This window comes from Mus musculus, chromosome 5, assembly GCF_000001635.26.
Source record: "Mus musculus strain C57BL/6J chromosome 5, GRCm38.p6 C57BL/6J".
NCBI classification, from domain to species: domain Eukaryota; kingdom Metazoa; phylum Chordata; class Mammalia; order Rodentia; family Muridae; genus Mus; species Mus musculus.
Window position 1 is genome coordinate 30248890 of NC_000071.6, and position 27573 is coordinate 30276462.

The 27573-nt window shown below is 42.5% G+C and overlaps 1 protein-coding gene across 2 annotated transcripts in view; it reads left to right on the top strand.

Annotated features, from left to right (window-relative positions):
- The window catches only part of Selenoi (selenoprotein I), a 39850-nt gene extending 16309 nt beyond the window's left edge, over positions 1-23541 (top strand). The window contains exons 4-10 of one of the 2 annotated variants that reach the window (NM_027652.3): positions 3821-3895; positions 7189-7451; positions 8823-8931; positions 14182-14230; positions 15386-15566; positions 16449-16634; positions 18012-23541. In NM_027652.3, coding sequence (NP_081928.2) covers positions 3821-3895; positions 7189-7451; positions 8823-8931; positions 14182-14230; positions 15386-15566; positions 16449-16634; positions 18012-18110 — 962 coding nt within the window. In that variant the 3' untranslated portion in view covers positions 18111-23541. The remainder of the gene's footprint in view (positions 1-3820; positions 3896-7188; positions 7452-8822; positions 8932-14181; positions 14231-15385; positions 15567-16448; positions 16635-18011) is intronic. The other variant, NR_137634.1, reaches the window with a different exon arrangement.
- The last annotated feature ends 4032 nt before the right edge of the window (positions 23542-27573 follow it).

Sequence of the window (27573 nt, forward strand, 5' to 3'; positions counted from 1 at the left end):
AGCAGTTCACAAGCATACAAAAAGAATGTTTACATGTAGATAGACACTTAGGATTTGAAAGTATCTAAAACTTAGTACTGAATAGGGCCCACCATGCCTACATATGCCAGGAACGAGCCTCTCCCATCGTCAGTCATAGGAAAGGAAAGCTGCCTCTATTGTAAAGGGGATGCGGATTCTCCTTCCTTCTGTTCATTTCCAGGTGACTCCGGGTTTCCTCTCAGATGGTTCTTCCTTGGGCCCTGCTTGCTTGCTGGTTTTATAGTGAGTGTAGTGATTAAACTCAGGGTTTTACATGTTAGACATGCACTGTAACCCTCAGCTAGAAACAGCCCACTCTTTACATTTTGAGGTAAGGTTTTACTAAGTTGCCCAGGTTGGCCACAAATGTAGAATCCTTCTGAGTAGCTGGAACTACAGGCCTGAGTGCTCCGTCCTACATACAACTGGCCTTTCCTAAAATATTTTTGATATCTGTCTAGAACATGGCTTATTAAAACTGAGTTGGGACCCCATATGGGGTCACATTCCTGAATGTAGGGGAGTCACAGAAAGTTTGTCAGCAGTAAAATATTTGTGAGCACTCAACCACTAAAAACAAATCCAAAGCCTGACAAGTAGTGAAGGACTGTGAGCTGCTGCAGCTACACTCATGGGTGTTGTCCATGAGTTCACTGTAGCCTTGCTGAAGGATGCTGCCCCCAGACACTCAGCTCCGCTTCCAGACTGCTTTATGGTATGAGATGTAATCATTTTACTGAATGTATGAAATGCTCTGCTCTGAAAAGTAATGGCTTTATAAATGAAAGGCAGAGATGTGACATTTTCTTATGTATCCGTATCACGTAAGTATTAAATTGGAATGCCTTTGGATTGTATTGTGTTAGCATTTTTTTATTTAAAATTGGTGTTTAGGACTGGACATGGTGGTATGAGCCTTTAATCCTAATCCTTGGGAGGCAGAGGCAGGTGGACCTCTGAAACTCAAGACCAGCCAGAAGTACACAATGAGACCCTTCTTTTCTTAAAAGCTGTTAGGAACTGGGGATATAGCTGTTGATAGCGGCATGCCTGGCATGCCTACCATGCACAAAGCCCTAGTTCGGTCCCCAGCACAGCACAGCACAGCATAAAGTGGGTGTGGTGGTGTATGCCTGTAACCCCAGCTCTCGCAAGGTGAAAGCAGAACGGTCAGAAGTCTGTAGTCAGTTTTTGCAGTATACTGAGTCCAAGGCTACCCCAGACCCTTCATCAAGAAAATAAGAAGTAAAAAACTGCAACCCTTTCTAAGCTGGAGTGATGGCTCAGTGGCTAAGAGTATGTACTTCCTGCTGAGGACTTGGGTTTGGCTTCAGCACCCAAGTTAGGCAGTCTCAGTGATCTGTATGCCTAGCTCCAGGGAAACCAGACCCCTCTGGTCTAAATGTGCATATATCCAGACATGCACGCATGCGCACACACACACCTAAACAAAATAAATCTTTAAAAGTTGCTGTTTGAATTGCTGGCTTGAGTCTTATTTGAAAAAAAAAAAAATGAATTTTGCTTTGGGATTAGGGAAGAATTCCAACAATTTCTGAAATGGGCCTAACAGATTTCTGGTATTCTGGGTTTCCACATTTATGTGAAATAATGTTCTCAGCATTGACACTTAATAAAATTAAAAATGAAATCAACTGTGAAAAATGTTGAAGATGCTCTATACCCTCTATAATATCAAATGCTTAGCCATCTTCAATTTTTTTACATAAAATAAACAAGAATATACATCTCATTAGTATGCAAATTTACTTTAGTCCAGTATCACTTATTTTTTATTTTATATGCATTGATATTTTGCCTGCATATATGTCTGTGTGAGGTTGTTGGATCTCCTGAAATGAGAGCTGCCATGTGGGTGCTGCTCCTGAACCCAGGTCCTTTGGCAGAGCAGCCAGTGCTCTTAACCACGGACATTTCTCCAGAGTTACTTTAGTCTTTAATAAAAGCTAGAACCCTTTGTATACTAAATTTATTTTAAAATAAATTTCTTTATGATTTGTCAGTAAATCTTTGGTTTGCATACCTATTTTCTCTACACCTATATGCCCAAGTTTGCAAATGTGTTTTTGTATTTTGTATTTAATGCTAAGAATACCCCAAACACATAATTTTATTTTTAATTATATGAACTTTAAAAACAACTTCAAAATAAATAAAAAAATCACACATCTAAATTAAACAGACCCAAAGTCTATACAACTCAAAGAATAAGTGCAAAATAGAGCAAAAACTGTGGAATATTGCATTCAATTTTGCACTTTCGGTGTCAACTATATTTATGTACCCATCTGCCACCCAAGCCAAAAAAATCCATGACAGAGCTAGAAAAACAATTAGATTTACATCCTTTTTCAGAACTCATGCCTCACTGTCCAATATTTAGCCTTTCTTTTCCCTTTATGAATATTGTACTCACATGAATATTTGTTTACATGTATACATATATTACTGGTTAGATTGTATATAGGAGAGAGAACATTTCTTTTTTTTTTTTCTTCTTGAGAATGTGTGACCTCACTTAAATATTACACATTCTAAATCTATTCACTGGCTACAAATTTTTAAACTTCATTCATTTTCACAGCTGAGTAATATTATATGTAAATTGCATATTTATAATATATACATCAAATTTTTATTATATATTAATTATTTTGTAACTAAGAATATATTTTCTCTGATTACTCTTTTTTTTTTTTTTTTCCTGATCAAGGCCCAAAGTTTACTTTTTGATTCTGAACTTAAATAGGGGGGAAGCCCATCCCTCTCTGATTACTCGTAAGATTTAAGATGAGCTCTTGCTATGTAGCCCAGGCTGGCCTGGGACTCTGTAGTCTATCCTCTAACTCACCATCTTCTTCATCAGTCTCCCAGCAGATCATAGGTGTGTACCACCACGTCTGTGAATTCAGTTTTTAAATCCCTCATATATTATTTTTTATTTTGATTCTATAAGTAAATTTTTGTTTTGTTTTGTTTGAGACAGAATCTTTTCTAGCTTTGGCTGTCCTGGAACTTGATAAATAGGCCAAGCTGGCCTTGAACTCAGAGAGAGCCACCTATCCCTGCTTCTGGAGTGCTGGGAGGAAAGGGGTGTACCAGCACACCCAACCTTTTAAATAATTCTGAAGTGAAGATGAACACTCAAGTCTTGCACTATAATAATAAAAATACAATATGGATACTGTGTTAGGGTTTTACTCCTGTGAAGGGACACCATGCCAAGGCAACTCTTATAAAGGCAAACATTTAGTTGGGACTGGCTTACAGTTTCAGAGATTGAGTCATTATCACCATGGCGAGAAGCATGGCAATCATGCAGGCAGACTTGGTGCTGGAGGAGACTATCTTCTGCAGGCAGCCAGGAGGAGAGTCTGGGTCTCCCTGGCCAGACTTGAGGACATGTGTGAGACCTCAAAGCCCCGCCTCCATGGTGCTAACTTCCTCTAACAAGGCCACACCTGATAATATTGCCACTTTCCGTGGGCCAAGCATATTCAAACCACCACAGATACTTACTATTAATGAATTGTCAGGGAGTTACTTTGGTTTTGTTTTTTTTTCACACAAAGAAATTTATTACATATAAACTCCAAGAGTTACTTTGATTTTGGTGGAGTTTACTACTAAATTGTAATATTTTAGTTCTGCGGTCAGAATACATTGTCAAGTAACTTAACCTCTCATTAACAGGCAGCAACATTTCTTGCTGGTAGCAGGTAGGGTGGTAAGGCTATGTGTTAGACTGTGTTAAAGCCTTGGTCACTTTCCTTTGCAGCCCCTGGTCATAAGCATGTGCCTGACTGGGTTTGGATTGTCGTGGGCATCCTCAACTTTGCTGCCTACACTCTAGGTAAGAGGCCGGCAAGCACTCACTTCATCAGTGACTGGCATATCAGCACGACTAAACACTCTCTAAATTAACATTTTCTCCTAGGCTTCATTCATTTTTAACTAGAGTCTATTAATGCCGGGTTCCAATTGATAGGTTTATATTTCTGAATCTGAAAAGTGCTGACACTGCTTGTAACTGAATCCAGGTAACTGTCTATTGTTGGAAGTAAGGTTTTCGTTAATGTTTTTTGGTGTGTGTTTTTGTTATTATTTAAGAAAATGTTAAGAATCCTTTAGTAATTTCATACACATATATAATATGGCTAGGTTGTAAACCCCCCCACACACACATACACACTCTAACTTTTTTGGACCCCCTTCCATGTCCTCTTCTCCACTTCAGGCCTCCTTTCTTTTCCTTTTTAACCCACTGTGTCCAGATAGCATGGGTGTGCATAGGGCCTCTGTCAACATGGGCGGCATGAAGACAGCTGACTCTCCAGAAGCACAGCCTTCTTGAAGCATGGCCTGCTCGTTTCTCTATGTGTTGTCTATGGCTGCCTTCCTGCAGTCTGAATCCAGTTGAGAAGGGGAACAGAGCCTCACGAAGGACATGCCCCACAAAGCCTAAAGCAACTATTAGTTAGCCCTTACCACAGCATTTCCCAGCTCTTGGAGTAAGACATTATTTTTGCTTTAAGTTGGACAAGGACTCCTAGCATAGAAAATGACTGTTGGGTGCTGAGAAGGCGGTGATAGACTGCAGTGAGGAACAGACAAGGAGGGGCTGCTCACACTGGGGAAAGAGGTCAGGGCCGTCTGCGTGAGGCTCGCGCTGCTCATTCTGCCTGCAGGAATGCCGTACAGCAGGAACATCTGTGGGTCTCATCCTGTCTCCTTCCTCCTTCCCTCTCTGCTGGGCTAACTAAAACCTTAAATCCCTGAGAGTGAGTGTTATTGTTCACTGTTGCACAAGTTTCTAGAATGTGACCTAGTACACAGTAGCAGTTTAGCACTTGCTTTTCAAATATATGTAAAAGAGCAGACCTGAATTTCAAGTCGTTTAAGCATTTTCATATAAAGATGGTTTGTTCTCACAGAACCAGTGGCTTACTAGTGCATAAGTAGTTTGTTGCAGAGCTCCTCATGAAATAACATGAAGGAGTTTATAATATTCAAGTGCGAATATGCTAGTATTACAAAATATTAACTTACTTGGCACTATAGTAATTTCTGTAGGGTTGAGCATGTATTTCATAATAATGGAATATCCTATAAGACACCATTCTGAGAAAAAATTACATTCTGAAGTATACTCAGACCCAGCCTAGGGAGCTGGAATGAAGTCACTGAAAAAAATTCAGAAAAACTAATTAATGTGTATTTTGTGGATTTTTATGGTTTAACCGTATAAGAGTTGCACAGAAAACAGGAAATTGGTATGCCAGTGAATAGGAGAAAGGTGTCTGTTTTGTTTTTTTGTTGTTGTTTTTGTTTTTGGAAATATTTCAGCTACATAGATCAGGAAAACCTCTGAGCCCTGTCTTCCCACCACGTCTGCTGATCAGTTGACTTCCTCTTTATAAAGACACTCTGCTTCATTTTACCCAGGCTGGAAACTTGGGCAGTTGGCTTCTTTGGTCTTGCTTTCTTACATATTCTCTCATTTTTACATGTTTGGGTTTTTTTTTTTTTTTTCCGAGTTTTACTTGTGGCTCAGTGTGGCCACCAGCCTGGGCTCTTCCTGCCTCTGTCTCCTGCGTGGAAGGCTATACTACCACACCAACTTCTGGTCCTTCTTTGTCAGTGTTTTACTTGCCACCAGCATTTCATTCCTGTTATCCTGTCTAGGCCGACTGACTAGGGCCCCTGTCTCCAGCCTGCCATTCACATGGCTGTAGCAAACCTTCCAAAAGCGTGGCTTTTCTCTTATCTATTCATAGTCTTTTAGTAACCCCCTCCAGTCACTAAACTTTTGAGGTAGCTTGAGTCTCTTTTAGAATTTTTTTGTTGCTAACAGAGAGCCAAGTGTGGTGTTTTACTTTCTTTTTAAATGTATGAGTGTTTTACCTGCATGTATATATGTGCAGTGTGTGCATGTCAAGTGTCCCGGGGGCCAGACGGAGGTGTCATGAACTGCCATGTGGGTGCTGGAAACTGAACCTGCGTTCTCTGCCAGAGCAGTTGAGTGCTAAGCCGTCTTCCCACCCCCTCCTTCAGCTTTTTGACGTTGCCTTCACATCCTGGCTGTAATGAACCTGGAGCTTACATTTTCTGAGCTTGACTCGGCTCTTTGACATCTCGAGGCTTCTAATATGCGCTGTGGTTCTCTGTCTCAGGGAGCATTGCTGCTGGCTCATCTCTCCTTGAAATGGCACACTCCTGTATCTCTTACCTGCTGAAATCCAACTCAGTCCTTAAGTTCCCACTCACGTTTCATCTTGTTCTAAAGGCCGGTCCACATTATCTAAAGGGAACCCTGGCTTTTTAGACTCTTCCATAGTTTGTGATACCACCATGCTTTTAATGATTGTCTTATAATGTCCCTTTCTCACTTGTAAACACTCCAAGGGCACAAACTCAGTTAATTATAAGATTCTCGTACTATTTCTTTTCTTTTCCTTCCTTCCTTCCTTCCTTCCTTCCTTCCTTCCTTCCTTCCTTCCTTTCTTTCTTTCTTTCTTTCTTTCTTTCTTTCTTTCTTTCTTTCTTTCTTTCTTTCTTTCTTTCTTTCTTTCTGCTTAGATGATTGTAATGAGCATCTCTGAGAGCTTGAGAGTTCGTGCCCAACTTGGAGGAATTTGGGGTCAGCTAGGATGCTTCTTTCTTAGCTCTAAAGTGAGACTATCAGTGTAGTATGTAATGGAGTTTTAGATCCGACTTAAGAAACTGCAGGGCTGGAGGAGGTAAGGCTCAGTGGTTCAGAGCGCTGTTGATCTTCCAACACCCATAGCGGGTGGCTCACAGCTGCTTGTCATCCCAGCTCCTGGGAATTCAACGCCCTCTTCTGGCCTTCAAGGTCTTCTGCACATATATGGCAGACACACACACTCACTCACTCTCTCTCCTCTCTCTGTCTCTCTCTCTCTGTCTCTCTCTCTCTCAGTCAATCAATCAATGTAAAATAAATATTTAAAAAAAGACATTATATATTTTATTTCTGAAGTGTTTGAGTTGGAATATCATAGAGTCCTGGCTGGTAGCAACAGGACATTCCTATTACCCATTTTGCTCTTTCTGCCAGTTTCCTGAGGTTGTTTTTGTCCATGCTGTCGGATGTTGACTCTTCCTCTGGTGTGTGCTTTGTTGCAGATGGAGTGGATGGAAAGCAAGCACGGAGAACCAATTCCAGCACCCCGTTAGGGGAGCTGTTTGACCATGGCCTGGACAGTTGGTCGTGTGTTTACTTTGTTGTGACTGTGTACTCCATCTTTGGACGAGGACCGACTGGCGTCAGTGTTTTTGTTCTTTATCTCCTGCTATGGGTAGTTTTGTTTTCTTTTATCCTGTCTCACTGGGAGAAGTATAACACAGGCGTTCTTTTCCTGCCATGGGGATATGACATTAGCCAAGTGGTAAGTATATACAAGTGCCTTACATTGATTGTCCACTGGTTTTAGAGTTTATATTAACCCTTTTCACTGCTGTTGGGCATTTTAAAATTAGAACTGATGTGTGGGGCTGGAGAGGCATCTCAGTAGTTAAGAGCACGGGTTCTCTTGTTTTCAGAGTTGCCAGCTTCAGTTCTGAGCAGCTACTCTGGCAGCTTACAACTGTCTAGAACTTCAGTTCTAGGGGACCTGATGCCTTCTTCTGGCCTCCCTGGGCACCAGGCGCTTGAGTGGTGCACAGATACACATGCAAACAAAAACACAGTACAGCTGGGTGGTGGTGGCAGAGGCCGTACCTCCCAGCACTCCGGAGGCCAGGAGGCAGAAGCAGGCAGATCTCTTGAGTTTCAGGCCACACTGATCTATAGAGTGAGTTCTAGGACAGCCAGGCTTATACAGAGAAACCCTGTCTCAAAAAACCAAACCAAACCAAACAAACAAGAACCACAAACATTAAAAACAAATTTTTTAATAAAAATTAAAAAAGGAGAAATGGTGTGTGCTTAAAAGTTTTCTTTTCCTGGAAGGAGGACTGGGGTGGAGATGTCACGCAGTACTAGAGCACCTGCCTGGCATGTGCAGGGCTAGAGGCTCTGTCCCCAGCATCATTGACTCCGAACTACACAAAACTAAACATGACAAGAAACCCTCACTGTATTTAGCCTTAGCTTTGCCAGTTCCCAGCACATGGCCTCTAGCTTCATATATGTTGTGTGTTTTCTTAAGTCTTTGACGGGAAATGTGATTAAGTGCTTTGTCATGTATCTTTAAGTGAAAAGAGCTTTAAAAGTATCATATTACAATGCCATTATTACATTAAAATTTAATAACTTAGTGCTATTAAACATGATTTATTTGGAGGAAGGTGCGCACATCTGATGAACTGTTGGCTTTTGTCTCCCTTGCCAGCCTCCGTGAGTAGAGAGAGCTGTCTCTTTGTCCAGCTCTGGGTTACTCTCCCAGCCCTTGGGTCTCAGCCTCTGCTGTGGTCATTTCTCCATTTGCCATGAGACTCCAATGAAGGACTCAGAGGCTGGAGTGTGTGTGCTAATGGAGGTTGGTTAGGTGAGCAAATCCAGTCGTCCTATGACTTAACCAGTTTGTGGACTGCTGTTGAAAGGTTCCATATGCTAACTAGTTACCTGCGATGCCTTGTAGTAGCTATTTGATGGCAGTATTGGAGGGGAAAGTCTCTTACAGGCAGGAAGGTTTGCCATATAGCAAACTTCAGCTCATTTTTAGTAATCACTTTGATGAGACTTAGTGAACATAGAACATCGCTGGCTCCCTGGATTTCAGTTGTTAATGCCTGTGTTCTGTCTGTTTCCCTTCCAGACTATTTCTTTTGTCTACATAGTGACTGCGGTTGTGGGAGTTGAGGCCTGGTATGAACCTTTCCTGTTTAATTTCTTATATAGAGACCTATTCACTGCAATGATTATTGGTAAGAAGCCCCACGTGGAAGCCTGTTGTAACATCACTTTGTTCTAAAGCCAGTGTCTGACTGTAGCGAGTGCTAACATTCTTCCTTGTTCTCCAGCAAGCACCCTACGACCCTTACAGTGTCTACCAGAATGTGAGCAAAACCGAGGGGGCTTTTGTTGTTGAGCACCAACCCTTTTCTAATCAGAGAAGAAGGAATACCAGAATAGATCACCACACAAGTGTTGTTAGGGTGTTATCCAGCTCAGTCTACCCTGTGTTGGAGAATCTACATTTAGTGGACATTTCATACCTACTTCAAGTTGAAAATTGTTGATTTGAAAGAATATGATAGATGAAATATGGAGACCTTATGACCTGTCTGGTTAAAAGAATAAGCGTCTTTTCCTCTTGGATTCCCTCCTTCTTATATCACTGAACGCTGAAGATTTTCGGTTGTGGTAACCATCTTTATGCCCTGTCTGTTGCTCTCTCAGAAGCCACTGTCTTCAGCCTTGTGTTAGCCTCCTGTTGCAAAGCCTCTTCCCACCATTACCTCAGCCCGGGTTATTTTTCCCCTTTTTTTGAGACAGGATTTTATGTAATCAAGGCTGGCCTTGAATTCCTGATCTTCCTGCCCCCAACTCCCAAGTGCTGGGATTAAAGATGTGTTGTCCCCATGACTAGCTTAAATATCCATTAAAGCACATGGTTTACGTTTAAAAAAAATCCCATACAGTAGATGTTTGAATATTTCTTCTGTAAACTCCATAGGACAAGCTGCCTGGTTGAGAGATTCACTAATGGTAGGAGAAGAAAGGTAAAATTTCCAAGGTTTAAAAAAACAACAACATAAAACAAAACTACTCCATAGAAATAAACATTTGGTAGCTAAAACAGAGTGATTCCTAAGTGTGTGGCCCAGAACCATAGGAAGGTGTGCAGCACTACAGTAGTCATCCGTTCCTAAGCCTCGTCTGGTCTGCCCTGTAACCAGGTGCAGCAACGGGAGTGGTGACCAGCGGGAGTGGCGACCGAGGGTTCTGTTCAGATGAAGCACAGATCAATAGCCTGCAAACAGGCCTTTTATGCTACTTAGATCTTTAGTACTTGTTCTGGGACCCCTAAAATATTCACCTGGAATCCTTTGCGTTTTCCTTTGCAGACTACTGGTGCTTTCCGGTACTGGTCAGCTGTCCCACAGATAACCTCCTTTGGCTAAATCAGAGTTAACATGTCCACAGCAGGAAGCACATGCCATCTGGTTGTCTCAATATAAATAGTGATGAGAGGGTGCAGGCATTGTGCGTCAGTTCCAACTTAGTGTGTGCTCTTCACCTAGTAGGACTCACAGTCCTTAATGGTGGTAGACCTTAATGGTCTTTGTTTAACCCTTCATTTGGCGACAGATAGGGGACTAAAGTTAGTCTCGTGATAAAAATAACACATAATTCAAAATGATGGTTCCGAATGGAATCTGATAATAAAGGTACTGCTGTGTGTTGTGAGATAATTTTCAGAGCTATACATTTACATTTTACTTCAACATACAAGCATTGGCTTTTCTTTAATTTTTTTTTCTTCCTAGTTATACAAAGTATTCATGATTACAAAGGGAAATTTATAAAGCAGTATATTCAAAGAAGTATACTTTTTATTCTACTGATTCTTTTCCCTCAGCCATTTTTTGCTTGTTATTTATTTGTGCGTGTGTACATGTGTGCGTGTGTTTAGGTCAGTGGACAACTTTTCTTGTGGGATCAGAGGATGGGGCTCTGAGCTTGGCTGATGGTAAAGTATCTTTATTCACTAAGCCATCTCTCCAACCCTATTCTTGGCTTATAATTTATGGCTTAGATTTTCATTATTTATTGTAAGTAAACGCATGCTTCATTTTCTCATTTTCTTTGTAGTTGCCCCTCCCACCCCCAACACACACATTTAATGGTGTGTCCATGATAGTATATAAGGGTTCCCCTATCACCACACACACACACATTTGATGGAGTATCCACAATAGTCTATAAGGGCTTTCCATGTCTCTTCTTCCAGCTTCCCAATACTTCACTGTGTGGATGTGCCTTAGTGGTTCAGCCAGTGTTTGGATTGTCTCCGTGCTTTCGCTGTTGCACACGGTGTTGTGGTGTAGTCTCTCTGTGTGTCTTTTTATATTTTTTTGAGCTCATATAGAAGAGATTCCTAAAAATTGAGTAGTTAGTGAAGGACAGATCATGCTTGTGGTGTTGTTGTGTTGAACACTTCCATACTGTTGTTGATTTTGCATGCCTGTGAGTAATTATAAAAATGCTTATAGTCTTACCATCGTAGTTTATTGTCACAGTAGTTACCCTGATGGGTAAGAAATGATATACTTGTAAAGTTTCAGTCTGCCTTTCTCATGAATGAACCCACCCAGGCTTAGCAGCCGTTGTGTTTGTTTTTCTGTGTGGCTTACATACTCTAGCCCGTTTTCCCCAATAGAATTATTGCTCACCTCCTTTATTCTTAGAGGCCTTGTGTGTTTGGTGCATTAATCCTCTGTGTTGACTAGTTTTCTCACTTGTCTTTTAAACTTCTAGATGCTTTTTAACTTGGTGGAACTTTTTGTTGTTTGTTTGTTTGCTTGCTTGTTTTTATTGGTGTTTTGTTTATGTATGTCTGTGTACCATGAAGGACAAAAGAGGTCACCGGATCCCTGGATCCAGAGTTACAGATAATTGTGAGCCACCATGTGGGTGCTGGGAACTGAGCCTGGGTTTCCTGCAAGGGTAGATAGTTCTCTTAACTTGAGTCATCTCTCAGCCCCATGTTGGTGGCTTATTTAGTGTCTTTAAATTCTATGCATGTGAATATTTTGCTTGCACATATATCTATATACCACAAAGGCCAAAAGATGATGTCAGGTTCCCTGGAACTGGAGTTAAAGAGGGTTATGAGCGACCATATAGGTGTCTGGGAACTGAGCTCAGGTTCTCCGGAAGACCCGGCAGTGCTCCCAAGAACTGAGCCATCGCTCAAGAACCGAGCCATCGCTCCAGTCCTACATCTTGGTGATTTTTCTTACTTCAGATGTCCCTATATGATCAGTTAGAAATGTGAGAAATAAGGTTTTTTGGGTTTGTTTGTTTGTTTGTTTGTTTGTTTGTTTTGTAGCCACATTATACTTAGGTTGTATTTCATTTCACTTAATGCTTTTAAAAAAAAAGTTCTTTGATTTTTTTTTTTCAGTAGCTATTTTACTCTCTGTACTTTAAAGTTGGCCTTAAGTTATAGCACTGTGAAAAGTAGGTCTGCTTCTATGGGTTCCATCACTACTGTATACGTGACAGAGTTCTATAGATAAGCCTTTAACAGTTAGGTGTTCTTTCCAGAACATAGGCTACCTTCCTTCCACTTGGAGAAGAAATGAACACAGTCTTCTCCTTTGGTGACTTAGACAGGACACGGTGTCTGCGTGCCTACTGTGCTCAGTCTCTCCCACCAAGAGAATGTCTCATTGTGACTGAGCACATTGGTCTCACCTTATTCCAGGGGCTTGGAGCTACAGGTATCTGAGTGAATTAGCTTAGCATCGGCTCTGCGGCGAGCCCAGCTTAGTGTGGACTGACTGGGCTCTAAGAGCTCTGAGAAGTACAACCGACTCTCCTTTCCTCCTGACAGCTCCCTGCCCTCTCACATAGTCTCATTTAGAAAACTTGATTTTAATTGGGTTTGGAAGTAGAATGATTAATGTAAAATTATTTATGTGTTTATTTTTTGAGGCAGTTTGCTTTTTAGCCCAGCCTGATCTGGAACTTTCTGTGTAGTGCAGGCTGGACAAAAAACTCATATTCTCCTTTGCCTCAGCCAGGAGTTTAGGAGTTTTGTGTACACTCATGCCTAACATATTTCTTTTGACATAAGATATTGGCCAGGTCATCTTTTAGTGTCTTTTTAGCCAACATTTTAGAAGTAGGTTTTTGTTTATTTATCCAGTCATTTATTTGGAATTATTTCACAAGGATGTTTTCTAACTCTGACTCCTTATAAGATCACAAGTCCATGCAGGATACCAAAACCTGCAAGGCTTAGAGACTGAAAGAGAAGATGAGGGATTTACACCCCTGGGGTTGTAGAGCATACTGGATGGGGGGGGGGGCATGGGGGGGGTGTCCAGGTGGAGGGGCACTTGCTCGTGTGTGCCATGTGTTCCCTCCCCCAGGACTGCAAAACAAGAAGATAAAGACACTAGGGAAGTCATCCCACCCATTCCCATTGAGCCTGGCTCTGCAGCCTGGAGCTGCTGATTTGTTCAGGGGGATGTGGCTGCTCACCTTCCAGAAGCTGTGGCTGGCCTTAGAGGAAGATCCCTAGCTGATTGTAGTAGAGCACCCTAGAATTGTAGTACAGGGGCCGCTGAGCAGGTTATGAATATGAATTGATTTGCAGACAGACTGGAATGTCCTAGTGATACACAGGAGGAGTCACAGTCACTCAGGTGAACCAAGTCACCTTCAAGGTCAGACGTGCCACAGAACGTAGCAGTGGGAGGCTTGGTGGGTTTCTGGGGGCGGGATGAGCAGATGAGTGTTAAGAACTGAAGCACTAGGACGTAGCCAATGATGGAGTGTGACAGGGTAAGGCGGGCCACAGTGCCCCAGCAACACAGGTAGGGTTCCTTAGAATGGCCACGCATCACTATAGGCCTGTGGGAAAATAAACGTGGCATGGATAGGGAAGGGAGGAGAGAAACTGGAGAGTCTAGGAAGATTAAAAACAAACAGGAAGCAACAGATCCTGAGTGGTCTGCCCTTCCTGCTTTGGAGTTCATGTAGATCCCCAGTTACTCAGCCGGTGCTGTTGCAGCCTCTTCACGCCGTGCAGTTGGTACCACTATGTTACTATTGTTACTATGTTACTATTACTATATTACTATTGTTACTCTTCACGTCATGATCCGTGTAGTTGGTACCACTATGTTACTATTGTTCTGCTGCAAAAATGGGGAAAATGAAGCACAGAGGGGTTGGGTTGCCCAAGGTTATGGCTCTTTGACTGGTTGATGATGAACCAAGATCAACTCCAAGCAGGTTCTGGTCTGTGCAGATTCACCCAGCCTCGGCTCGCTCTTCCCTTACAAATTCTATTTACAAAAGTAGTTTTACTATAGAGACAAGCCTGAATCTAAAGACCACTGGCTCTAAAACACCTGGACATTTTGCATGGATGTGCTAACTTAAAATAGGTAGTACTCTTGAATAATTCATAACAATTCAAATATTCTTCATTTTAGGGTGTGCATTATGTGTGACTCTTCCAATGAGTTTATTAAACTTTTTTAGGTAAGTATTTTTTTTATTTTTTGAGTTGTAGAGAAACAAAAGAAAGAAAAGAAAATCCTTAGCAGTTGTATAGTTAGAATTTAAAGAACTGTTTACTTTTTGCAATATGGACATTTTGAAGTGGTTTAAAACCTATATTTCAGACCTAGAATGATAATTGATATAATTGAGGTTACCCCTGTTGGCTAATGTCAATTTAATTTTACTATAAAATGGTCAGTTCTTTGGTTAAGGTTAGCAGTCTTCCAGTTTGCCCCTTCTTTGAGTGACTCAATAGGTACTTTCTTGTTAATAGTGACTTGCTCAAATTCTGTTAATGAAGGGTTTGGTTTATGAGGTCATAAGCCTTCTGTGTAGGTTAGCACCAGGCTTTATGATGACCTACCGTCTCACATAAGAGGCTGTGTAGATGGTCCTGCCTTCATGGCAATGGTTTCTGCAGTAGGGTAGAGGTGGAGTTCCAGGTGACTTTTGCACACCTCATCTTTGCTGGCTATCCTCACTTGCTTTGTTTTGTCAAAATATATTTTGTTCTTTGATGTCTCAGTCACGTGAACTCAGGATTGATCAGGTTGTGAACTTCAGTGTTAATCCTGGCCCTGGTAGCAATTATAAACTTAGAGCCTTTCATTCTAACTTAACCTTCCTTTAAAGTGGAGTTAATGGCACTGGTTCTCTGGGCAGTAGATAGGACTGTAAATATACAGTAAGAATACACGCGGAACTCGTCTGGAGATGGTAAGTGTTAGGCATATGTAGACCAAGCCAGCTTAGTCAGTCAACAGGTTCTTCAGGGAGAGAGCAAGGATTAAAAAGAAAAAGGCGACTAGACAACACTGTAGCACGACCCCAGTCAGTTCTAAGGCTGACGCAGGTTTATTTTTTTCCCATTTTAAGTACTTTCAAGTAATATAGTCAATTCTAGATTAAGGAACAAACAAGGCAATAAACAAAGCCCTGTGGTCACTGTTTCTCAGGGCTTATCAGGATGACCAAGATATCTGAGCCTACTTCCCTGTCCTCGCCCAAAGTCAGATTCCCACCTGAGCATACTTCTGTGTCCTGGCCCAATGGCAAATTCCTGCCAAGTTTCTAGAAGTGACCCAAACGTTTTCCACAGTGTCTTATGTGTGATGTTCTGTACTGACTTTTCAGAAGCTATAAAAGCAACACGCTGAAGCACAAGTCCGTCTATGAAGCCATGGTCCCCTTCTTCTCTCCGTGTTTGCTCTTCACTTTGTGTACAGTGTGGATCCTCTGGTCACCTTCAGATATCTTAGAAATACACCCTAGAATATTCTACTTCATGGTTGGAACAGCTTTTGCCAATATCACAGTAAGACTTTCTTTTTAAAAAATTATATAAGCCAGATATGATAGCTTCCCCTATAGTTCAGGGCTAGCTGAGGCTATGTGAGACCCTCTCTCAGAAGATAGCAAAACGAAACAGTATCCGAGCAACTTTGAAAGGTGTTTGTTGCTGGTTGGAGGTCGGAGATTGGAGGTTGTGTTTCTTCCTCACTACCATGAAGAAACTTGGTTATGTTGAGGCAAAACAGCTTAGGAGGAGGCTGTTTGAAATTGTTCTTCACAGAGCATAGAATTTTAAAATTGGAAGAGGCTTTTTATCTGAGCCGTTTTTCTGTGCTGTGAAGAAACGGCTCCTATAGCTTCTGTATTAGTACTTTTCTATCTCATGGCAAAGTACCTACAGAAGCAGCTTAAGGAAGAGTTCATTTTTGGCTTCTGCTTTAAGAAGGGAGACAGTTGACCACAGCAGGTGGCGTTAGGTCCCATGGTTGGTCACATGGCATCTCCAGTGAGGAAGCAGCAAGGGGACTGCTTGGCTCACTTCTTTCTCTTGTTTAGTCCAGGACTCCAGCGCACGGTAGTGCACCCCTCATACAGAGTGGGTCTTCCCTCCTCATTTAAACCTCTGGAAGCTCCTCCACACACAGGCCAGAGTGTGTTTCCAAGATGATTCTAAGCGTAGTCAAGTCGAGAGGAGACTAACAAGCAGACATCCTTACTGCATTGCCTTAGTCTCTTCTGGTCCGGTCCCAGGAGCTGTGCTTTAAGGGTAGGGCCCTGAGCAGTTGAAAACTATTCAAAATTGATACATTCTTGAAAACTCTTTAAATGTGGAGGTGGCTAGCTTTAAACATGCTTTGCTAATTAATACCCACCCTTTTCTTCCCCTCTTCTTGCTTCTCCCAAGTGTCAGCTAATTGTTTGCCAAATGAGCAGCACGCGGTGCCCGACTTTGAACTGGTTACTGCTTCCTCTCCTCTTGGTTGTGGCAGCGGTGATCGTAGGTGCAGCCACCTCCCGCCTTGAGAGCGCCCTCCTTTACACACTCACGGCTGCCTTCACTCTGGCTCACATCCATTATGGCGTACAAGTGGTGAGTGAGGGAGAGCGGAGAGAGCTGCTCTGGGGAATACAGAAGGCTGCAGGCCATGGTGGGGAGCTACAGGAGGGTCGCTTAGTGCAGCTCTGGAAACATGGAGGGCGTGCTGGAGTTACAGGTCACAGTGCTATGGTACAGCAGCTGCGGATGGTTTAACTGAATGATCACAGGGAGTTCATTCGATCCCGAAATCATCACAGAAGTGCTTTTCTGCTGCTTTTTTTTTTTTTTTTTTTTAATTGAGAAAACACTGTTCTGTTCTTTTCTTTTTGTGGGGCCAGAAAATCCCATTAGTTTCTGTTTCTCTGCTTCTTTGATCCTAGGACATTTTTATTGCTTAAAGTTAATTTGGGGGAAAACAAGAAACATTGGTTTATAGTACTGAGAAATCGACCCCTGAAACCACGTAAAGGTGGGGAGAACTAACGTCACATACTGGTCCTCTGAGCTCCACACACCCACATGTGTGACATAGCACACATGTACCATACATATACATAACAACAATACATAAAAATGAAGTTCTTCTGGAGCCAGTGACATGGCTACTTGTTCCCAGTTGTGACTACCCAAGTTCAATCTCAGCACCTCCCGGTGGAGTTCCTGCACTTTGTCCTCTGACCTCCACATCCGAGCCATGGCAGACGTGTGCCCTTCCCCCAAATACGTAAATGGGGCGCAGGGGAGATGGCCAGTGGTTAAGAGCACTGGCCACTTGCTCTTCATTGGGTTTGATTCCCAGTACCCACATGAAGGTCACTTCACCTGTAACTCCAGTCCCTGGGGGTCAGATGCCCTCTTCTGGCCTCCGTGGGCACTGAACACATGTGAACAGACATATCTGCAGGTAATCCATAGACATAAATAGTTAAACTGAAAAAAATTAATTTTAAGAAATCTGGAAAATAGACATGCTAACAGAAAGAGCATCTTTTTTGTCCGTCTTTGTGCCATTTGCTACTTCTAACTAGAAACCACACAAAATCTTGACTTGAACTACTAACATATAAGTGAAAAGTACCAAAGAATTGTCTCCTGCCAGGGATATAGTAGCCAATGTGACCCTCAGATGCCCAGCAGAGTTTAAGGAGGCTGCATGGGGACTCTAAGTTGCCAAGGTGATCAGTCGTTTTCTCTACTTACTGGCTAGTGAAGGCCAAGCAACCCTGTAGTTTTCAGTAGTTTCGAGTGTGTACTTTGTCTACTCTGGAAGGCTCACAGAAGGACTAGAATTTGATCCTGCAGAACCGTTCTAGTTTGTGGCAGTTTTTACTGTGTCAGTAAGTTACTGTCTGCAGAGGTGAGTTCTGACCATGTTCCCAGAAGAATTGGCCCGTGTTTGTCACTGTCTGTGTTCTGGTTTTTCCATAGGTGAAGCAGCTGAGCCGACATTTTCAGATTTATCCTTTTTCATTGAGGAAACCAAACTCAGATTGACTAGGAATGGAAGAACAGAATATCGGCCTGTAATCTTGACAAAGTACTGTAAATAGATGCGTGTAAATACTTCATCCATCACCAGTGAACTGAACGGATCTGCTCGGCAGACATGGGATCTCAGTGTGTGCTATATGGACAGCAAGAATGAAACCTGGGCTCAGCTTGTGGAATTGTGGACTTTCTAACTCCCAGCTTACTCTATTTTATTTTATTTTTTTTATAGAGCCATGAGACATTTGGTTAAGCACAGTGTACATTAAACCAGCTAAATGTTCCTAGCTTCCTGAGTCCATGGCGTTTTGACTCACAAAGTTAAAGATGATTTACTTTCATGTTTCAGGTCCCCGGGTTGAGTCAGGAACACTAATGACATTCAGATAGCCACAGCATGTCTTAATATTTGATACGTTATGGTCGGTCTTTAGCTGTGGATCATTCCCACAGCCAAAATGTAATGCAGAAAAGCATCAAAAAAGTCTCTTCAGCCAGAGATGCCAGTGACTCCAGAACAGGGTACAGTTGCCAAATCCCGGTTGCCCTCCAGTGAACTGCCTTCCCCACCTGCTGTGGAGGTTGTCCAGTATCCCGGCTCTTACTGTATCTGATAAATGGTTTAATTTTCTTTTAGAGTGGAGTGTTCTGCCGTTACTTAGTAGGGAATGGGTTGTAATTACAGTCGGCCGTTGTGGCATAGCTCATTGTCTAATTGTGGCGGTTCCTCTCTCAGCAGTGCATTGCTAGGATTGGGTGCCTGTGAGCTGTGATTTTTAAGAATACGTGTGACAGTCCCAATCTTGTGGTACTTACTTGTGAGGATATGCAGTAGCTCGTGAGAGGAAATTTAAACTGGAGTTAGGAGTCTCAGAGCTCCACATCGGCCACAGTTAGCACCCTGGCACTGTCTGTCCAGTTGCTGCTTGCTTTCCTTCTCCCTGGGGGTGAGCTGTTGTGGTTTTTATTCTCACACAGGATAACGAACGAGATTGTCTCTCTCCCCTAATTTGCCCACCTCCCTATTTGAAGAAAACTTTTGATATATATGCCTTACTGAGTATTTACTTCCCTTAATATGACTCAAAATAATTTTTAAGGTTTACTGACAACATAAAATAATTCCTTTCACTATATTGTGGTTATTTTATAAATCACACCTTTTTATGAATGTGGAGATTTTTTTTTTCCTTTGGACTTTGTCTTTATTTAGTTTTGTGGTGGTGAAATTTACTTGCTGATTTTATTTTCCACTGAATGAAGTTTGTGCTTAAATGAAGAGTGTGTCTTAAACCCTTTTTTTTGGACAGGTTGCACTTGGATAAAATAGGCACCACTGTGTTGATATGTAATTAAATTCATAACTATTATTATCTATGAATGGAACCATTCTTAAATATTGTAGCTCATTCCTTTGTTGAATATCTGTCTGCTGCTTTGTAAAAACAAAACAAAAAACAAAAACAAAACCATTGGTACGTCACGTAAACATTTTAAAATTCTAATCATTGTCGTCCAGGCTGTCGAAGATAAGCCCAGGGGCTTACGTGTATCTGGAGACATTCTCTGAGACAAAAAATGAAAGCAAAAATTGGTGAGAAGTTGATGTGAAAATGGGTAGTGATTCTGTGCTTGTTAATAAATTGCCATCATGGAGGCTGGAAGGTGAGCCGGTTGTGTGAGGATAACTGTTCCGTCCACCTTGTGCTCTGTGTGAGTTTGTTAGAAGGTCCTTGTTTTCTTGACCTTGTACACAGTAATATTCATTTGTATAAAGGAAAATAACTGATAAATATTTATAAAATAATGAATTTGGACCACAGGCTTTCTTCACCTTGTACAGTAGACTGAAAAATCATGTCCTATAATTTTAGGGCTTTTTTTTTTTTTCTTTCTGTTTTTCAAAATGTATGTTCTCTTTATTGCATCAAGTGGATTTAAAAGAAAATGCTTTGTGCCTTTTGTTTGTTTGTTTTTAAACTTGCCTCTGTGATAGTAAAGAAATGTGTTTCTAGTTCTGTTGTCACTGTTGAATGGCAGAGGACGCTGCTGGCAGGGGGAAGTGGAAGGGAGCACACAGAGTCTCAGAATCTTGTGAACTCCCACAGAACTCAGAATCCCTCCCAGCCTGCTCATGCCCTCCGTCATGGTTGTGCATCGCGAGATGCCCATATGTTGTAGCGATACAGCGGCGGATGCGGGCTTGATTGTCAGGGGCTCTGTGTATCTCTGCCACGCCCCTTCCTGTAACTTTCCCAAGTGTAAACGGTACTGCAAGCTTATGCATAGTGTTTCCCAGGTGGCACGGAGTTGCCCTTTGGGAAGCAGCATCGCGGTTGGAAGTGCACACGCATGCCTTCTGTACTTGGCCCTGGCCAGGTGCAAGTTTCTTTTCAGGCTGTGGAAAAGCCCTTTTCAAGCTTGTCAGGAAATAATCTCCCTGTGTTTGGGAGGGTGTGGGGTGCAAAAAACATTAACAGTGCTTGGATGAAGGCTGCCACCTGGTCTTTCAATGGTATTTATGACCTTACTGCAGTTCACTATTTAAAATTGCCATAATCATTGTCTTGGTTTTCAAAAATACTAATAGAGTTTATAGGTTTTAGAGCAATAGAGTGACTTTGAAGTAAAAATATAACCATTCTTTCTTGGCATTTCAATTATTATGATTGAAATACTTCTAATTCCAATTTTGAAAAAAATGTTGAGCATGTTTAGGGTGTTATAGTAGCACTGCTAATATGCCACTTGCCCACTCCTGAGGCATTGGGAGAGAGGTGTACATCTGGGCTTAGCACATGCTAAATACATTAAGGGAGTATATTGTAGTCAGAGTAGGTATGAAAGGCACCTTGCTTCCTGAAGCCGACCTCAGCTCCATGATCTATGGAGGAATAAACTGGTCATTTGGAGGTTTTTAAGTCTAGGACGACTTCTTACCTTTAAAATGTAACTTGAAACCTACTTGTAACTTTTCCTGTCACTGAGCAAGCAGTTAGGACAGAAACAGCTCTCTGCATCCCGGCTGGCTTGCAGACAGATTCATGTGGTGAATGCCTTAAATCTCTTGGTTGGTGAAGGACTGGAAACAACACTGAGAAGGTTAAGCCTGAGGTCTGCAGCTTTGACTCTGGGTCTCCAAATTAGCCAGAAACAGATGCAGAGATGGAGTTGGCTGTGGGGATGCGCGTGTTTGGGATGCTCTCATCATTACTTCTGGATTTGATCAAGCCCTCTTTAGGAACTGTGACGACAGACCAGAATTTTCTTTGTCCAATGAAATGTCATTTTAATGCAAAATATCTTGAACACTCACTGTGGGTGAGTAATTCGCTGCCCTATGCCAGCCTTCCAGGAAGGCTTTTCCTTTATTAATTATGTAAACTAGTGGCTTGTACATATTAAATGTTTTGTTTTTGTTTCTAAATCATCTATAAATGGCTGACATCACAGCAGGCAGTGACCTCGGGGTGTGTGGTGAATCATGGTGGTCTACCTTTTCCAGAGAGAGAGAGAGGAGGATGTGTCTGTGATGAGCGTGGGAATTGGACTTGCTGGCTGATTTATTTCCACTGTTTTACAAACTAAATGTAACTTACTCTCTAACCTGCATGTTAGTAGTGTGCTTTGCTGAGAGACTACGCCAGCTGGTTACCATCTGTATGATTTTTTAAGCAGAAATATATTCTTTTTATAGCTATCTGTTGAGCTCACGTTTAGGGTAGCAGAAGGAATTTTGACATTTGCAGCCTTTCACAGGCAGCCTGAGCAAGGTTTGTTCATTCAGTGAGGAAGGCTGGGTTCCCCGGATGGAAAAAAAGCGCTACACACGCATTTTAGAGTATTCAATAAGGGCTTGTCTGTCGGTAGGAAAAAACCTGTGGGTGGAACAGAAAGGAGGCTCTGGGCTTTTAGATTATTGTGATTTCCCTTTCAGAAAATCATTCTTAGAGAGCTGGATGGAGTCAGAGCCCAGCTGCTTTAATGGCAGTTGGACCATGGCCATTGAGAGTCTAAAATAGGAGCAGAAGCCGCTGCCCTTTCAGCAGCACTAAAACGGAAATCAGAGATGGTAGTGAGGCCAAGGACTGTCCAGTGCTATGGGTCTTTTCTATCACGTTGGCTAAGCTCTTTTAAGCAGTTTCTCTGGGTAACAGAATTCCTGGTAAGCACGTAGGGATGGCCTGTTGAGATTGCTGTTTCTCAGCAGCAGGGAGCATCAGAGCCGCCTGCCATCTCGACTGTCGTGTTATCAGTTGGATATCCTCATCAGAGCAGCCATCCTCCAGACAAAGACTCAGTTGTGTATATGGTTAGTTCATTCAGAATGTCCCAAGAAAGCAGAATTCAGCACTGAACTCAGAATTTCAGTTAAACAACAAAATCTCCCCACTTTTGGGCAGAGTGGAAGACAATAATGGCCAAGGTACTCAGGAACCCAGGTTTCCTCTCCCTTCCTGCCTAACGGTGGTAACTGAATGGTAACTGAAGAAAATTAAAGTGCTGCTTTTGTGAGTGAGGCTTCATGTTCTATGCTGAGAACAGGTAACAGGGGCTGTGTGGCTAGGGGTTTAATTTGGTGCCTTTATGGGTAGACTTCTGAAGCAAGAGTATAATTTCTTCCCAGATACTTAAAAAACACCACGAGAACAGGTGGGGTATGTTTGCCACAAAGAATGAAAAAGATAGCAGAGATGAAGAAAAAGAGGACATAAAATGTCTCCCCTTCCAGGTACTTTTAGTTGTAGTTGGCCTGCCTAGGGCTTTGGTGTTAGTGTAGCGTTTGTTTACTCTGCTTCCGTGTGCTCTGCATATGTACATGTTTACTATGCATACCTGTTCTCTATGTATATATGATATGGTATCTAATGGACTTGACTCTTGATTATCAGCCGGGTGGCAACCCTCATTAGTCTGTTGCTTTGTGTGGATTTGGCGTGCCCATGGCCCACATGGAAAGCCACTTCCCCACCTTTCCCCTCCAGGGCATCTCAGCCCTGAGAAAGCCCTCACAGTAGATGATATTTCACTTCCCTTTCACCAGGGGACTTCGAGCCAGAAAGACTGGTTTCCAGAATGCTGGCTATTACTTCGGGGTTGAGGTTTCTGGGTCGGCCCGGCCCTCTTTTGGCTGGGAGGCAGCTTTGGGAGCAGTGTGCTATGAACTCCATCTGGGAGATACTTGATCTTGCTGGAGCAGAGCTTTGCCCTTGCTTCACTTTTCTGGAGTGTTGCAAGGCTTGTGATTCCATGTAGAGTAGAATATTCTCGGTAGTTTGAATGTGGGTTTTGCATTGTCTGTGTTCTTGTCACCGGATTCTAGAAACCTTGATCTTTCAACTGGATTTATGTTTGTGTCTGCTGCTATAGACTCCAAAAGTTAAAGCAGTAGGTTCTAGTTTTCAATTGTTTAATTCTTTATTGATAAATATTTATTGTAATAAAAAATAAATAATTTTTAAATCTTTTTAATTGTTTTCAAGTTGTCTTTTTTTAATCCTTGGTAGATGCAAAGGGAAAGTCACTGGAACAGGAAGCAGAAACGCAGTAGTACAGGTTATAAAGCGCGGTAGTATAGGTTATAAAGTGCAGTAGTACGGGTTTGGTTTTGTTATGTTTTGTGATTTGTTTTTGTTTTTAAGATAAGAGTGGGGCTGGAGAGATGACTCAGTGGTTAAGAGCATCGGCTGCTCTTCCGAAGGTCCTGAGTTCAAATCCCAGCAACCACATGGTGGCTCACAACCATCCGTAATGAGATCTGACGCCCTCTTCTGGTGCATCTGAAGACAGCTCCAGTGTACTTAGTTAGATATAATAATAAATAAATCTAAACAAAACAAACAAACAAACAAAAGATAAGAGTGTTACTTAGCTCCAGTGGCTCCAAGATGACATTTGATTTCTGATTCCCATGTTCCTCCCGCGGCTACTGGCGTTCCATCAGGCCTGCTTTAGGATGGGCAGAGATCCAGCTGAACAGCATTGCTAGCCCTATAAAGGGGGTTGTGGCCCTGGTTATTGCTTGTTGGATATAGAAGGACCAGCTTGCTTTCAGAGAGCAGCCTGGATATGACTTTTCCAGTACCAGACAGGTGACGGCAACACTTGATCACTTGATTTCCTCAGGGAAAGTGGAAATAGTAACCACGAGCTTGCTTTTTTCTAATCATTTTACAGTCTTTATTAACTTCTTAAAGACAGGTCTCATGTAGCCCAGGCTGGCCTCAAATACTCTGTAGCTGAAGATGGCTGGACTTTAGACCCTCTTGCCTTACGTCCTGGGCGTAGCCAGTTAACTTCTGTGCTGGGGCTTGAACCTAGGATTTCATGCATGCTAGGCAAGCTCTCTCTACCAGCTGGTCTACATCCCCACCCTAGAGTTCAAGCTTTAAAAACAAACCTTTCAACTGTTGTCCAAGCTCTGATTTGGCTCCTGCCTCCCCCAGCTCCTCAGTTCCTTTCCTCACACTTAATTTTTAAAGATCTGTTTATTGGCAGCAGTGGTGTGCCACTGCCCATGGGTTGGTAGCAGGACAGTGTGTGGGCTTTATTTATTTGCTGCTAAGGGAGTCCCATGGGTGGAACTCAAGTGGCCAGGCTTGGTGGCAAGCAAGCACCTTTACCCCCTGAGTCATCTTCTGGCCCTTTCCTTCATACTTTAAAGGTGATACTAAAGAAGTTTTGGTGTTTTTTTTTTCTTTTTTAAAAAATGTATTAAAATTGTATAAAGATTCCCTTCTGGAAATATAATTGGTAAAAAATTTTAAAATAGCACAAATTGCATATCTGCTGCATATGAGAGGGAGGCCTTGGTCCAGCCTCAGTGGGAGAGGAAGCACCTAGCTTTGCAGAGACTAGAAGTACCAAAGTGTGGGAGGGGGGTTACCAAGAGGGTCCACCACTCGCTCAGAGGAGAAGGGGAAGGGTGACTAGGAGGGGAGCAGTGAGCAGAAGTGAATAAGTAAAAACTTTAAAAGAGTTTTTAAAAGTTACACAAATTGGGATACACAAATAAACCAAGAAGTTTCTAAGGGTGTGATAGTTTTTCTGACATCCCCAGACTCCAGGTAAGGTAATTTAGTATGCGCATATAGATGTGGAATTGTGACTTGTAAAATATGACAGATAAGCTAAGCAGATAAGCTAAGCAGCTGGGTGTGGTGTTGCATACCTACAATCTTAGAGCTAGGGGACAGAGGCAGGAGAACTGCCTGGAGTTCAAGACCCACCTTTACCTACAGTGTGAGCCAGGCTAGCCAGACCAGCCAGACCAGCCAGACCCTGTAAGACCTACTTATATCAACAGACAAAACTATGCTCTGTGTGTGGTTTGGTCTGCAGCTGGGGATTTAGGGGTTCCGATGCTTGTTTTAATTAGGTGGCCACTGCACAGCCAGCTGCCCGCCCAGGTTAAGGCATTGGGCCCACGTGCCATGGTCCTTACAGGTAAGTCCCTGCGCCATGATAGGGTTTCAGCATGTCCACTGATGTGTTGTCCTTGAAATATTGGTGGAACTCTATGCAGGGACAGTTTCCTTCACAGAGATTATGTCCAGAGCCCAAGTATCTAAGAGCCCAAGTATTTAACCATATTCTTGCCAGTGATGGGGGCGGCACAGATGCCAACATCATGGTTCCTACTGTTTGACATAGAGCCGTGACAACTGGAGAGCAAAAACTTTCTCCTGGCTGCTATGGATGACCATATGGGCATCTAGGTCTTTCTTGAATTAATCTTCGAACAGCTGTCAATCTTGTAGCAAGTTACCCCCATGGTGAGCCACTAGTCTCAGCTAAAGGGCTTCCCAGTTATCCATTCATCCCCTTTGCGGATGACTAACAGACAAGCTGTCCTAACCATGGATGCACTGGCCTGTGTGATGGTCACAGATTCTCATTAAACTTTATAAGTTTCCTAAGTATTTTTATCTTGTGAATTTATTGTTCAAAGCATTCCTCAGATCAGGCCTGCCTTTGGAACCTACAGTTTGAGGAGCAGATACTGTAATGCGCTGGTCAGTTAGCAGCGTGAAGGCCATCTTTATTCCTTTTCGAAAGCCCCTGGGGGTACAGGTCCTTCTGTCTCCTGTAAAATTACCCCTACCTTGGCTTCCTCAGTGCAGAAGTTACAGGCATATATGACCCCCAATCTTTTATTTTGTATTAAAGGTGATTTATGTCCATTGTAAGGTGTGTGTGTGTGAGGGTGCGTGTGTATGTGTATTCACCCATGCATGCAGTGTTGCCCTGCTAATTAAGGCGGAGTCTACCATTGTCTGGATAGCTTTCTGGGGCTCAGTGCAATATGATGGAGGACTTCGTTCATTGGCAGGGCTTTCCCTTTGACCTTGTTTGGGGAGTTCAAGACCCCCTGCCCCCCCCCCCCCCATCTCTATCTGCAGAATGCCGTGTAGCCTTAGATTACAGGTTCACCTTCCTTTCTCTGGTATGAGCCTGTTCAGCTAGCACCTAAGATTCCTGAAATGCTTCCCCATGTTAACGAGGCATTTCGGTGCTTTAAGCCTTCAGCCAATGACTTTTGCCCATCCTGGATGTTTCTAAACACCCCTGCCATCTACCAAAACTATATAAGGCTTGAATCATCCCAAGTAAAATTGATTGGCTTCTCTGCAACTGATCCTGCTGTCTTCATTTACCACAAGTACTCACAGGGCTTCCAAACACTACCCTTTGTCCTTGCGGACCAATAACAGCCAATGAAGGGGGAGGGGGCACAACACAGAAGCCAGAAGGGAAGATCATGTGCATCTGGGGTTACATGTAGTTGTGAGCCACTCTGTGAATACTGGGGACTGAACTCAGGTCCTCTGGGAAAGCTTTTCATAGCTGAGCCATCAATCCTGCTGCATTGTGTTGTTTTTTGATTGTTGGTTTGAGATTCTGGGGGGTGAACCAGAGCCTCACACATACTAGGCAAGTGCATGCAACATCACTAAACTGTACCTCTAACTTCCTTTTTAAAACAGATGTTCCAGATATGGAGAAGAAAGGAATGAGATCTAAAAGTTGTCAGTGGCCAAATGCAGAAAATAGGAGTTAGTCAGGGTTCTCTAGAGCCACAGGACGCAGGGAGTGAATCAATCTCTCTCTCTCTCTCTCTCTCTCTCTCTCTCTCTCTCTCTCTCTCTCTCTCTCTCTCTCCCTCTCTCTCCACACACACATAGATAGATAGATAGATAGATAGATAGATAGATAGATAGATAGATAGATAGATAGATAGATATGCACACATACACACTATGGAATGACTTCATGAATCTATTTTCTCTTTATATACTGTGTATAGAGACTAGATGTTTTTCTATATATATATAAATATATATAAACACACATATAGAATTTATTGGAATGATTTACAGGCTGCAGTCCAACTAATCCAACAATGGCTAACTGTGAATGGAAAGTCCAAGAATCTAGTAGTCGCTCAGTCCCACAAGGCTGGGTATCTCAGCTGGACTGTATAAGCTGGAATCCTGGACGT